This window comes from Schistocerca gregaria, chromosome X (assembly GCF_023897955.1).
Source record: "Schistocerca gregaria isolate iqSchGreg1 chromosome X, iqSchGreg1.2, whole genome shotgun sequence".
Classification (NCBI taxonomy): Eukaryota; Metazoa; Arthropoda; class Insecta; order Orthoptera; family Acrididae; genus Schistocerca; species Schistocerca gregaria.
The window spans coordinates 768,994,388-769,007,441 of NC_064931.1; the positions used below are offsets into that span (position 1 = coordinate 768,994,388).

Genomic DNA, 13,054 nt, shown 5'->3' on the forward strand with positions numbered 1-13,054 from the left:
GCAACTGATACTGGTCTTCGGATGACCTTACTAGACGGTAAATTACAGCATCATCTGCGAACAGTCTAAGAGAACTGCTAAGATTGTCACCCAGGTCATTTATATAGATCAGGAACAGTAGAGGTCCCAGGACGCTTCCCTGGGGAACACCTGATATCACTTCAGTTTTACTCGATGATTTGCCGTCTATTACTACGAACTGCGACCTTCCTGACAGGAAATCACGAATCCAGTCGCACAACTGAGACGATACCCCATAGCTCCGCAGCTTGATTGGAAGTCGCTTATGAGGAACGGTGTCAAAAGCTTTCCGGAAATCTAGAAATACGGAATCAACTTGAGATCCCCTGTCGTTAGCGGCCATTACTTCGTGCGAATAAAGAGCTAGCTGCGTTGCACAAGAGCGATGTTTTCTGAAGCCATGTTGATTACGTGTCAATAGATCGTTCCCTTCGAGGTGATTCATAATGTTTGAGTACAGTATATGCTCCAAAACCCTACTGCAAACCGACGTCAATGATATAGGTCTGTAGTTAAATGGATTACTCCTACTACCCTTCTTGAACACTGGTGCGACCTGCGCAATTTTCCAATCTGTAGGTACAGATCTATCGGTGAGCGAGCGGTTGTATATGAGTGCTAAGTAGGGAGCTATAGTATCAGCGTAATCTGAAAGGAACCTAATCGGTATACAATCGGGACCTGAAGACTTGCCCGTATCAAGCGATTTGAGTTGCTTCGCAACCCCTAAGGTATCTACTTCTAAGAAACTCATGCTAGCAGATGTTCGTGTTTCAAATTCTGGAATATTCCATTCGTCTTCCCTGGTGAAGGAATTTCGGAAAACTGCGTTCAATAACTCCGCTTTAGCGGCAGAGTCGTCGATAACAGTACCATCGGCACTGCGCAGGGAAGGTATTGACTGCGTCTTGCCGCTTGTGTACTTTACATACGACCAGAATTTCTTCGGATTTTCTACCAACATGTGTGGGCTGACGAGGATCCGCACGCAATTGTACAATCAAGTCATCAACACAGATTTTCTGTGAACTTTTGAGCAGGCATTGTTGGTGATGTCTTGATTGGGCCCCATGTTCTTCCACCTACGCTCAATGGAGCACGTTATCGATTTCATACGGGATACGCTACCTGTGCTGCTAGAACATGTGCCTTTACAAGTACGACACAACATGAGGTTCATGCACGATGGAGCTCCTGCACATTTCAGTCGAAGTGTTCGTACGCTTCTCACCAACAGATTCGGTGACCGATGGATTGGTATAGGCGGACCAAATCCATGGCCTCCACGCTCTCCTGACCTCAACCCTCTTGACCTTCATTTATGGGGGCATTTGAAATCTCTTGTCTACGCAACCCCGGTACTAAATGTAGAGACTCTTCGTGCTCGTAATGTGGACGGCTGTGATATAATACGCCATTTTCCAGGGCTGCACCAGCGCATCAGGGATTCCATGCGACGGAGGGTGGATGCATGTACCCTCGCTAACGGAGGACATTTTGAACATTTCCTGTAACAAAGTGTTTGAAGTCACGCTGGTACGTTCTGTTGCTGTATGTTTCCATTCCATGATTAATGTGATTTGAAGAGAAGTAATAAAATGAACTCTAACATGGAATGTAAGCGTTTACGGACACATGTCCACATAACATATTTTCTTTCTTTGTGTAGGAGGAATGTTTCCTGAAAGTTTGGCCGTACCTTTTTGTAACACCCTGTATAACTACAATGTTAATGAGTCACAACTGAAATAAGTCAAAGCATACAAATAGTTGGGTGTAACAATTTGTAGGGATATGAAATGGAATAATCACATAGGTTCATTCGTAGGTAAAATAGGTGGCAGACTTTAAGTGATTGGTAGGAAATTCGGTGACACTCACAACATCCAGTCTGTATTCAAGCTCTATCCATTCTCGGTGCAACATATCCGCATTAACTGTGGCAATGACACCAACGATTCGGTTCTTCAAATCATTTATATGGTTGAAAGGCGTTTGGTAGATTCTGTCCTTAACATATGTCCTTTGGTGTAACGTAAGGCGACCTTGGGGGCCAGGGAACTGGACCGCCCCTGCTAAGCCAGCGATCTGGAAACACCTGGTCTAAAACGTCTCGCACAGTCTGAGCTTAACAGATACATCTGTAAACGTTTTCTAAGAACACGGTGCACGGTCGCTCTAGGGATTTGCAGCTCCTGTGACTCCCCCTGAACAGACTTGTGCGGTGGACGTTGAAACGCCAACCGTATCTGTTCTGTGCCGGCTTCACTTGTTCCAAGTCGTCCGATATGATACTTCACATCAAGGCGTCCTGTGCCATCGGCATACCGACGTCCGCGATGGTGGTTACTTCCTGTACGCGTTTGAAAGTTCCTTTGAACCTGCGTGTCCAATTTGGTCTGAAAAAACCATACTACACACTGAGCCTTTTCTTGAACCGTTGTCAAAATGCTTCACTCACAACTAGCGGGACAGAACACGAACAATACTTTGTGACTTTTTCACATAAGCCAAAGATGGCGTGAATATCCTAATTACGTACTAAAGTTGTAGCGTACCTTTTGAAGCACTTTGCGTTTGTGACGTACTATAATAATTTGAGATTCTCTAACTGCCAGCGTGGGTAAATTTTATGCCCCAAAATTCCAGGTTTATAAACTGAAACGAATGGTACTTTCAAATCGGTGTAAAGATCATCGGGTCGGAAAGCTAAATTAGGTGATCTGACAGATAACCGGTTAGTGTGTGTAGACAGAGACAAAAGGCGCAGTTCCGAGGTAGGTCGTAAAGTTTTCTGGAATGGCGACAGATACGGCCGATCATCGGCACGCTGTAACAAACTCCATGGAGCGCACCAGGGTGACGCTGAACTGTTCGGTAAACAGACAATGCTAATCGTCTGTTAACACTTGCTGCAAGCACTGGCGCAGTATCCGCATACGTAACGCCAAACGTAAGTCTCAGGTTAGCTGAAAATCCGACGATACACAAACCTCAACCTTGACACGCAATTATAATTGTTTCCGTATTGAAACCACCTCAGTAACGAAAATCAATGAATAGACGTCGTTGCTTGTTTCAGTCGATAGAAGCCCACAAAGGTGGCACCGACATCTAAAATATCTTAACTATTGTCCTGTGATTTGCTGACTACCTCAAAGCAGCGGAATATTGATTCTCCGGCATTCATTAGCAGTGTAACATTACAGTACAAGGATGTCACTAATAAAGGAACTTATGCTGTTAGTCGCCACGCGGTCTGTGGCGCCTTGCCACGGTTCGCGAGGCTCCCCTCGTCGGAGGCTCGAGTCCTCCCTCGGGCATGGGTGTTGTGTGTTGTCCTTAGCGTAAGTTAAAGTTAGATGAAGTAGTGTGTAAGCCTAGGGACGATGACCACAGTAGTTCGGCCCCATAGGAACTTACCACAAAATTTCCAAAAATTTATTGAGCTAGTCCATTCCTCTTGCGATTCACGACGTCGCAAATACTATTTTCCTCAGATCACACGAAACAGTGTTGTAATTTTTTTTATTATAGTCAACGGGGCATATGATATCTTTTTAAAAATTCTACATGACTTTGAACCCCGAGCAAGTGAATTTAACCAGTGTCGTATTTGAAGCTTTCTTGTATAATGGATTACGCGTAGCGATCGCCAGAATAGGGCATACAGATTCGCATACCTAGTGTATCTGTATGCTGTGTAGCGTTTTCTGTTGTTAGGAGTAAGTACGGAACAACAGGAAGACAGAGTGTGAAATCCGCTGTCAAAATTCAGCCTATTCCCTGCAGATAAGGTATGGCCATCCAACTTTAAGTTTTCTGTGATTTCCCTAAAACGATTAAAGGGAATACTGCTGCTATGGCTCCTTCGAAAAGGACACGGCTGATTTCATTCCTCATCCTTGTCCAGTCCGAACTTATGTTCCGCCTCTAATTCCGTCTGATAGTAACGTTAAGTTCTGCTGAACCCTTGGTGCTATCCAACGGAATAGGCAACGTGTCGGCATCAGGTTTCATCACCAACAGTACAAACAAGACTCTACATGCCAAAAGCAAACATCATAGGCACATTAAAGACTCCTTCAAAGGAAAGGGGAACAGTATGAGCAAATGAAGAATGGCATTCCGATTTTAGTGCCTCTACCGTTAGCGTATATTTCAGCTCCCAATATCATACCAAAGTTACTAATTCATTTAAGAGAGAGAGAGAGAATGAGAAACTACATTACCCTGGGAAATTAACAACATGCCACCTCCCCACTCTTCATGTTACTGTTCAGTAATGAGGACGGAAAGCATAAGGAAATTTGGGGTTCAAGGTCGCATGAACGATGAGATCATTAGAAACGGAGTAAATGATTGTATGAAGAAGGATGGGGAAGTAAAGCGGCAGCAAACTTTTCAAGGGAACCATCCAGGAATTTCAAATAACTTCCGGCAATTCAGCCAGGTAACACTTTCAGCGACCGCCGATATTTCGGCGGGAGAACACCCCGCCATTTTCAAGGCAAACTTCAACGGACAGGCGACGTACATGCAAATTTAAAACCTCGGTTCTCGGACTGAAGCAGGAAAGATAACACACACACTGAACACTGGTGCCACCAAATATAACCAAAGTCAGAACTATCGATAGTGAGAGATCTCTTGCGCGCGTCGTTTGGTGGTGATTGTGTGCACAGCCGCCACTTTCGTCATGCTTGGCCTCCCAGGTCCCCAGACCTCAGTCCGTGAGATTATTGGCTTTGGGGTTACCTGAAGTCGCAAGTGTATCGTGATCGACCGACATCTCTAGGGATGCTGAAAGACAACATCCGACGCCAATGCCTCACCATAACTCCGGACATGCTTCACAGTGCTGTTCACAACATTATTCCTCGACTACAGCTATAGTTGAGGAATGATGGTGGACATATTGAGCATTTCCTGTAAAGAACATAATCTTTGCTCTGTCTTACTTTGTTATACTAATTATTGCTATTCTGATCTGTCGGACATTTTTCGAACTTTTGTACTTTTTTGGTTCTAATAAAACCCCATGTCATTCCAAGCATGTGTGTCCATTTGTACCTCCATACCTACATTATTCCGCGATTTATTAAGTTTTCGAATTTATACTGACTTTTTGATCACCCGGTATCTATAGCTGACTGTTTTACTTAGTAAACAGTGATTATGCCACATCAAGAACTTACCTTGGACGTAAAGACCCTTATCTGAGTGCTCTTTTAATTCGAGTTTCCGCTTTACTTCGTTTCCCAATAGGTCTCTTATCTCTTCATTATAAATTTCCAAAAATGACGCCAGTACAAGATATTTGGTTCCTTCGGATACAGATATAGCTTCAAACAGATGTTCAAACGATTTTGGAATTATCCCACGTTGCGACTGTGGTTCGCAGATACCTTGCATTGTAAAGCTTTTTCCACATCCAGTCTGACCGTAAGCAAATATTGTGGTGTTATAGCCTTCCAGCACACCCTGCGTGAATCAGAACAGTGAATGTTAGTTCTAGCGAGAGGTTTTCATATAACATTATATGTAAGTAAATTACTAATTATCATTTTGAAGAAACATGTACCTTCTTATTAAAGGAGAAAAATGAGGACTAAATGATGATCACATCGATTTAGAATATTTTAGGCATTAGTAATGACAGATAAGGTTTAATCGTTCCATCATAAACAAAGGAAAATGGTTCAATTTTTACTTACACGTTTTTTTGTTAATTACTTGTTACTAGTTAAGGTAGACTTACGCTATTGACTACAATTATTTAACTACAATCGACGGATTAAAGGCAGTGTATTGATATAAAAGTTACTTGTCATCAACAGCTAGTTCATAGCAATTATTACAATAGCTATTAGGTCTAAGGACAATGTCCACCGAAATTTTCCTATTTCTTCATGAAGATCTAGCAATTACTCACAGAGCTGTAATGTTTGTGTGAAGAATAATATTTTTTGAATGTAAGTTTATTTGAGTTGTAAATTACTATATGTACACTCAAGTTTTTAAAAAAAATAGTGGTCCTGAACGATTCTTCTAATCGAACAGAAATGAAGCATTTCGCAGCTCTGATGGAAACAAAGAATCAGTTGTTTCATTAATAGTTGCTGTACCTCTAGAAACCAATATTTCTGCCTTTATAAGTATCAGACAGGTACGACACAAAAGTAAATGTTATTATTTCCTTGTACATAAAATACAAGAAGAAACTAACACAAAATAACTGGTTTTGAAAAAAGGGAAAACCAGTGCTAGAACGCACCGAAATAAATAACACCATCATGTCTACCTATGTATCTCAAGGAAACAAATCTCAGTTCTAAATCATAATTAAATATTATGTCGATAAAAATAATTAATCCTAATAAACTTGAAGGTCTTGAGAAATAAAAACCTACCTCTACTAAAGGATAGACTGCTTCATTGTACAACTCTTCTGTTGTTGAATTAACGTCGTACACCCCATCGAAGGTAAATCTTTTTGGTGGTGCTAAGTTGTCGTCAGGGTTAATAAGTTTGCATTCGGCCTGAGAGTTGTCCATAGACACTACGTTCTGCAAATGACAACAAAAATTGCTTAAATTCGAGAAATTGTAAGTATTAGTGGTACGCAACGAAGTCACATCGATATTATGCGGCCAGTGCAGTAAGAACATCGTGGAAACGAATTGAAACTGATAATCACTTAAAGTACACAGTTGCTTTTGCATGATGCTTAAATGTTAAACAAGTAACATCCTCATGAAACCAAATTTGTTATGATATACTAGAATGATAGATTTGAGTGAGTGTCTATAAAATGCATCAATGACATTTCTCTCGTAACAGAAGCAAAGAGCTTTGAAAACAATTCTAATAGGCATGAAACACATTCGTATATATACATCACATTACAGGGAAATTATCACTCAAAAGGTCCTATTTTATTTCACTCATTCGTGATATCGATTTGGAACGTTGTTTTTTCCTATTTTATACACACCACTTGTTTTTTAATCACAAGATTTCAGTGATCTCACTGATGCTGCCACTTTCTTATACTGTATAGTTTTTTCTTTAAGTTTGTTTTCTTGATTATAACAGTAACTTTTACGATTATTAAAGGCCTCTGAGACTATCCCCAGCCGGAGATCCGATTGGATCCATCGTAAATACACATCCAGCAGACCTTACTTACGAGACAGTCCCTTCAGATAGTCCTTGCGTTTTCTATAATTATTAATGCAGCGGTGACGCTTTAGTTTTTAATGACATCGCACAGACGAATGCGGAACATTATTAGTAGAAGTGGAAGTATTATACAGCGAGATAAGTTATGTTGGTAGCTTCTCCTTGCTTTACACATCGCAGAAAGCGAGCCCTGTTTGTATTTGTTCTATAGCTGTACTGACTTTCTTTATTAAGTACTAAAAGTCCTGCTACCTACTGCCCGGGTAGTTGCATAAAGTCCGACGTGGGTATTTCATTTCCTCGATGCCATCCACATCTGAGAAGCACTCCCCTACGTGCCACCTGGAGAGGCTACCGATGAAAGAAAATCTAGCAAGACCCCACACGGGAACAGTGTCTGTATTCCTACTGAACTTTGTCTGCAGGTATAAGGAGCCGGAAAGTAGCTACCACGTGCAAAACGCTCACTTTTCTAACAAGGGAAGCATACACCCGTCAGGCGAACGACTTCCCCATGTTGCTCTTGTAAGATACGCTTCTCATGCGTTTTCGAGAAATCGAGCTTCAAAGTTTTACGAGAGCACCCACCGGTCGCGCCGTTCAACAGAGCCAACAGCTAAGGCGTCAGACTAGAAGTCTCGGCACTTTTTTTGTAGTCTTCAACCGAACATTTGTATAGCTACAATGAGTCATGTTTCTCTGGAAATAAACAATAATAATAATGATAATCATTGTAGTACACTCGTGTTGAGATATGATAAGGAATCGTGATGAAATGATAATTCATTTGTCAATGAATTCATGCGGATATTGAAAATACAGTATACGTTATTTTATCCATGTTGCATTTCGTTAACTCGGGAAACCGTTAAGGACTGGTGATGAAGAACGCACTTGGACACAAATACTTGTAAAAAAGTTTAATTTCAATGCAACAATCGGTTGCATGCTATCATGTTCATCTTCAGACTGCTAACGTTTTCGATGGCATCAAGGCTTTCGTCATCAGCATGTCGTCTGCTCCTGCACAGTACAAGAATGTTTGAATATTTAGTGCCACTTAAAATATTGTTTCAATAGCAAAACCAAGCTAATGTGGCCTGCATTTGTTAGATGTAAGGTGAAACAGTCGTGCAGACTTGCATTTGTTCCCGTAGATGGCGTTTAGTCTTGCTATGGGTCCTAATGCTTTTCCAGGGGAATGTATAATCTGTTGCAATGTAAACAGCACACATATTTCGAATAACTTACTCGGACACACAGACACTTCATAATATTCTTCATGTAAGTTTGAGCTTCACTACAGTTGATGATTTTTTTTACACTGCAAAGAGCATCCAGTAAGCAAATATATCATTCATTTCCTGTCAAGCAAGGATTTAAACTAGGCAAAGAAAATGTGTAGGAGGTTCAAAACGTCAATAACCGAAATAGGCCTTTAATCTAAGAGTAAACTTACTATTTGGGGACTATAGGACAAGTTGTTTTAAGGAGGATTTTATAATATTTTAAAGTAACCATTTTTTTCAAGATGCCGGCCGGAGTGGTCGAGCGGTTCTAGGCGCTTCAGCCTGGAACCGCGCGACCGCTATGGTCGCAGGTTAGAATCCTGCCTCGGGCATGGATGTGTGTGATGTCCTTAGGTTAGTTAGGTATAAGTAGTTCTAAGTTCTAGGGGACTGATGACCTCATCTGTTAAGTCCCATAGTTCTCAGAGCCATTTGAACCATTTTTTTTAAGATGTCTGAAGATCTGTTTATTATTCGAACATTAATCTCTCCTACAGTCTGCCATTATGTGTGTAACCGTTGCACACTGTAATTCGAGATCGATTACAGAGGTTTCCACACTTCTGATGTAGAAATTAAGGTGGACATTTCAGCCTTTTCGGCTTAAAATTTTTTGAAGCAATACTTCGTTATCACAGCAAGTAAAGGAGTCTTCCTTGAAATCTCTATTTTTTAAGGTTCCTCTACCTGTGGGATGATGAAAATACGTATAAAATCTAAAAACTGCAACTCTTTAAATTCTAGATGTGGGATCTCCAACAGTTCTCTCTCTCCTTCTCTCTCTCTCTCTCTCCCTCTAGAATTTTTGATACACCCAGCTCTCAGAAAATTACTGCCGACAATGATTACCATCAGCTGACAAATTCATTTACTTCGCGCCGTCCATCAAGGAATGATATGAGATGCAGAAGAAGACGGAAAGCCCCAGCAGCCAAATGAGGCAATTTCGCCAAAGTTTGAGGTCGCTATGTAGCAGTCCGGTTTATCGTAGATCTGGACACCCTTCATAAGTATGCCAAAATGTTTATTTTTACTTGTTCTATTAATCCCAGAAATTTCACAGTCCATGTACACTACCGCAAAACTTCGTACGTTAACATTAAAAAAGCAACAAAATAACTAATATCATATACGCCAAAAGTTTATGTACTGTTCTTCTTTACATATACCTGTCACTAAACGTAAACACCACACAAGAAGATGCTAATTGTGATCTATTTTCGACTGAAATAGTAAACTTTGCGTGGTAGGTACGTAAAATAGTTGTTGCACCGCCGTGTTACCGCTCACCAACCGAGAAGTACAGCTGCAAAGACAACGGTGCATTTTGGAATTTCTTGGCGTGCACCTCGACCGTGATGCCTGTCTTACTCTTCTGCCTCCTTTCTCCTCAGAGATGACTAATAATGGCTGTGAAAGGATATCCTTAAAATAAAATTTTTCATTTCCATGACTATGCGAGCAACTGTGTTTCTCACAGTGAGAACGTGGTACAATGCTGTACTCATCACTTCCACTGACTTTGTAAATCACTATGTAGGACAGTGTCACAGAGCCACGGGTATTCACAGTCGCAGTGTGATGTGAATGCGAAATTTGCGCTGTCCAGTTTACAATGAATTCACCTCTAATTTGTCTTAACAATAAGGCAGATTAAGATCGCAGAGAGATGGCGAGCACGTTGGCCCAGCAGCGCCCTCTTGACGGGACACGTCAGTCTTAATCAACGCTTCAGTCCGTTCTGAGCCGCCAACGGAAGTGGAAACGTGCAAGCGAATCCCGGTGTGCCTCGTCGACGTTAAAGCGCGTAATGTCACCATGCCTATGAGTACGAATGGGGCAGGATGATAGCTCCGTGAAATTGATTTGCAGCTCCGTGACATTGCAGCTCGAACAGCACAGGCTGCTACGGTAGTGACGCTGATGTGGTACCTGACCACATATTGTGACCCCAGCAGTAGCCTACGACGTAGCGCATGTTGACCGTCAACTTGTCCTCACGACCGTAACCGACAGAACAATTTAGTCCACAACGGTGGCTCGGTGTTGGAGCACTACAACGGGTGTCGACGTGTCTACGTCTACAATTCACCGCTGTCTGCTGAGGACCGCACTGACGACATGCATGCCATTGCGCCTAATTCCACCGACCAGTAACCACCTACATCCCAGCCTACTATGGGCGTGTGAAAGCCGTCAGTGCGTGCTGAGCTACAAAATGTAGTATTTTAGGACGAATCTCGCTCCAACTTATCGTACAGTAATGGCCGAGTATGTGTTAGACGCTACAGTGGTGAACGCAGTCCGGCAGAATGCATTGTGAGCGACATATTGGACAAGTGCCCAGTGAGATGGTTTGCGCCGCCACTGGCTGTAACTTGTGATTTCGCATCGTAGATATTGAAGGCAATCTGAGCAGCAACAGCGAAATCAGGGAGGTTTTAGACATCGAGGCAAGAGCAAAGCCCAGCCACATGTGGCGAGGTATTTGCGAGACTTCTTCGAAGAATCTTGTGTAAGACTGAGATCCTGGCTTACCGTTCACCTGGCTGGTCCTCTTTGATTCTATATCATGACGTCTGCAGTTTCTGATTGCAGCTAGTGGCCGCCTCACACCGTCCACAATACTCATAGCAAAGCGCATGTACAGTTCTGTAAGTATATTCATGTATGTATTGTCATGTTCCTAATCCATACATATTATAAAAGTAGACGTACGTATATGTGTACATATACGTACGTCTTGGTACATATACGTACGTCTATACGTACATATGTATGTTTTACATTTCCTCCTAAACCACTGGACTGGTGTCAACCAAACTTGGTACACATACCACTTATTGTCTGGAAAGAAACACTGTGGAGATAGGAACCACTTACACTGAAGAGCCAGAAAACCTGGTACAACTGCCTAATATCACACAGGGCCGCGCGAGCACGCAGAAGTGTCGCAATACGACGTGGCATGGACTCGACTAATGACGGAAGTAGTGCTGCAGGAAACTGACATCATGAATCCTGCAGTGCTTTCTACAAATCCGTAAGAGTACGAGAGGGAGGAGATCCCTTCTGACCAGCACGTTGCAATGCATCCCAGATATGCTCAATAATGTTCATGTCTGGGGAGTTTGATGGCCAGTGGAATTGTTTAAACTTGGAAGAGTGTTCCTGGAGCCACTCTGTAGCAATTCTCGACGTATGGGGTGTCGCATTGTCCTGCTGCAATTGCCCAAGTCCGTCGGAATGCACAATGGACATGAATGGATGCAGGTGATCAGAAAGGATGCGTACATACGTGTAACCTGTCAGAGTCGTATCTAGACGTATCAGCGGCCCCATATCACTCCAACTGCACATACCCCACACCATTACAGAGCCTCCTCCAGCCTGAAGAGTCCCCTGCTGACATGCAGGATCAATGGATTCATGGGGTTGTCTCTATACCCGTACACGTTCACCCCCTCGACATAATTTGAAACGTGACTCGTCCGACCAAGGAACATGCTTCCAGTCATCAACGGTCTAATGTGAATGCTGACGGACCCAGGCGAGGTGTAAAGCTTTGTGTCGTGCAGTCATCAAGGGTACAGGAGTGGGCCTTCGACTCCGAAAGCCCATATCGATGATGTTTCGATAAATGGTTCACATACCGACACTTGTTGATGGCCCAACATTGGAATCTGCGGCAATCTGCGGAAGTGCTGCACTTTCGTCATGTTGAACGATTCTCTTCAGTCGTCGTTGGTCCTGTTCTTGCAGTATCTTTTTGCCACTGCAGCGATGTCTGAGATTTGATGTTTTACCGGATTCCAGATATTGGGAAAATCACCACTTCATCGCTACTTCGGAGATGCTGTGTCCCATCGCTCGTGCGCCGACTATAACACCTCGTTCAAACCCACTTAAATCTTGATAACTTGCGTTGTAGCAGCAGTAACAGATCTAACAACGGCGCCAGAGACTTGTTTTCTTGTATAGGTGTTGCTGGTGGCAGTGCCACACTCTGATTGTTTACATGTCTCTGTGTTTGAATACCCATGCATATACCAGTTTCTTTGTCTCTTCAGTGTAAAACGTATCAAAGGCAGCCGGCACTGTAGCTCAGCGTGTTCGGTCAGAGAACCGGTTGGCGTCTGTAATAAAAAACTGAGTGGAAGGATCAACCACCGAACTTGAACAGGATGCCTTGCGACGTCCGCAACGACCAAACACAACAACCTACAACGAAAAAAAAAATAGGCGGTGGCTGGGGGTGGAAAAGCAGCTTAGCCCACAACGCGCGAATACCCTTGCATAGTCATCTGAGAGTGAGAGCACTTAGTGCATTGCAAGAAACTTTACACATAATTTAAAACCTTTTTCTCGCTGACAAACTCACCAAAACGATGAAAGAGAAAAGCTTATCATTTACTACATTTGCGCCGTTCATACGGGAAACCAACTGTTTGAAAGAGAATGGGGCTGAGGAGGTGGACAGAGAGAGAGGGTGAAGGAGGAGATGGGCAGAGAAGGGATGAAGAAGGAGATGGATAGAGAGTGGGAGATCGATGAGATGG

At 42.7% G+C, this 13,054-nt stretch overlaps 1 protein-coding gene across 2 annotated transcripts in view; it reads right to left on the reverse strand.

The window, feature by feature from the left end:
• LOC126298495 (osmotic avoidance abnormal protein 3) overlaps positions 1–13,054 on the reverse strand; it is a 349,861-nt gene that overhangs the window by 217,114 nt on the left and 119,693 nt on the right. For both annotated transcript variants that reach the window (XM_049989832.1, XM_049989831.1), the window contains exons 3-4: positions 6,435–6,590; positions 5,220–5,505 (exon numbers count right to left, since the gene is read on the reverse strand). In XM_049989832.1, coding sequence (XP_049845789.1) covers positions 5,220–5,505; positions 6,435–6,590 — 442 coding nt within the window. The remainder of the gene's footprint in view (positions 1–5,219; positions 5,506–6,434; positions 6,591–13,054) is intronic.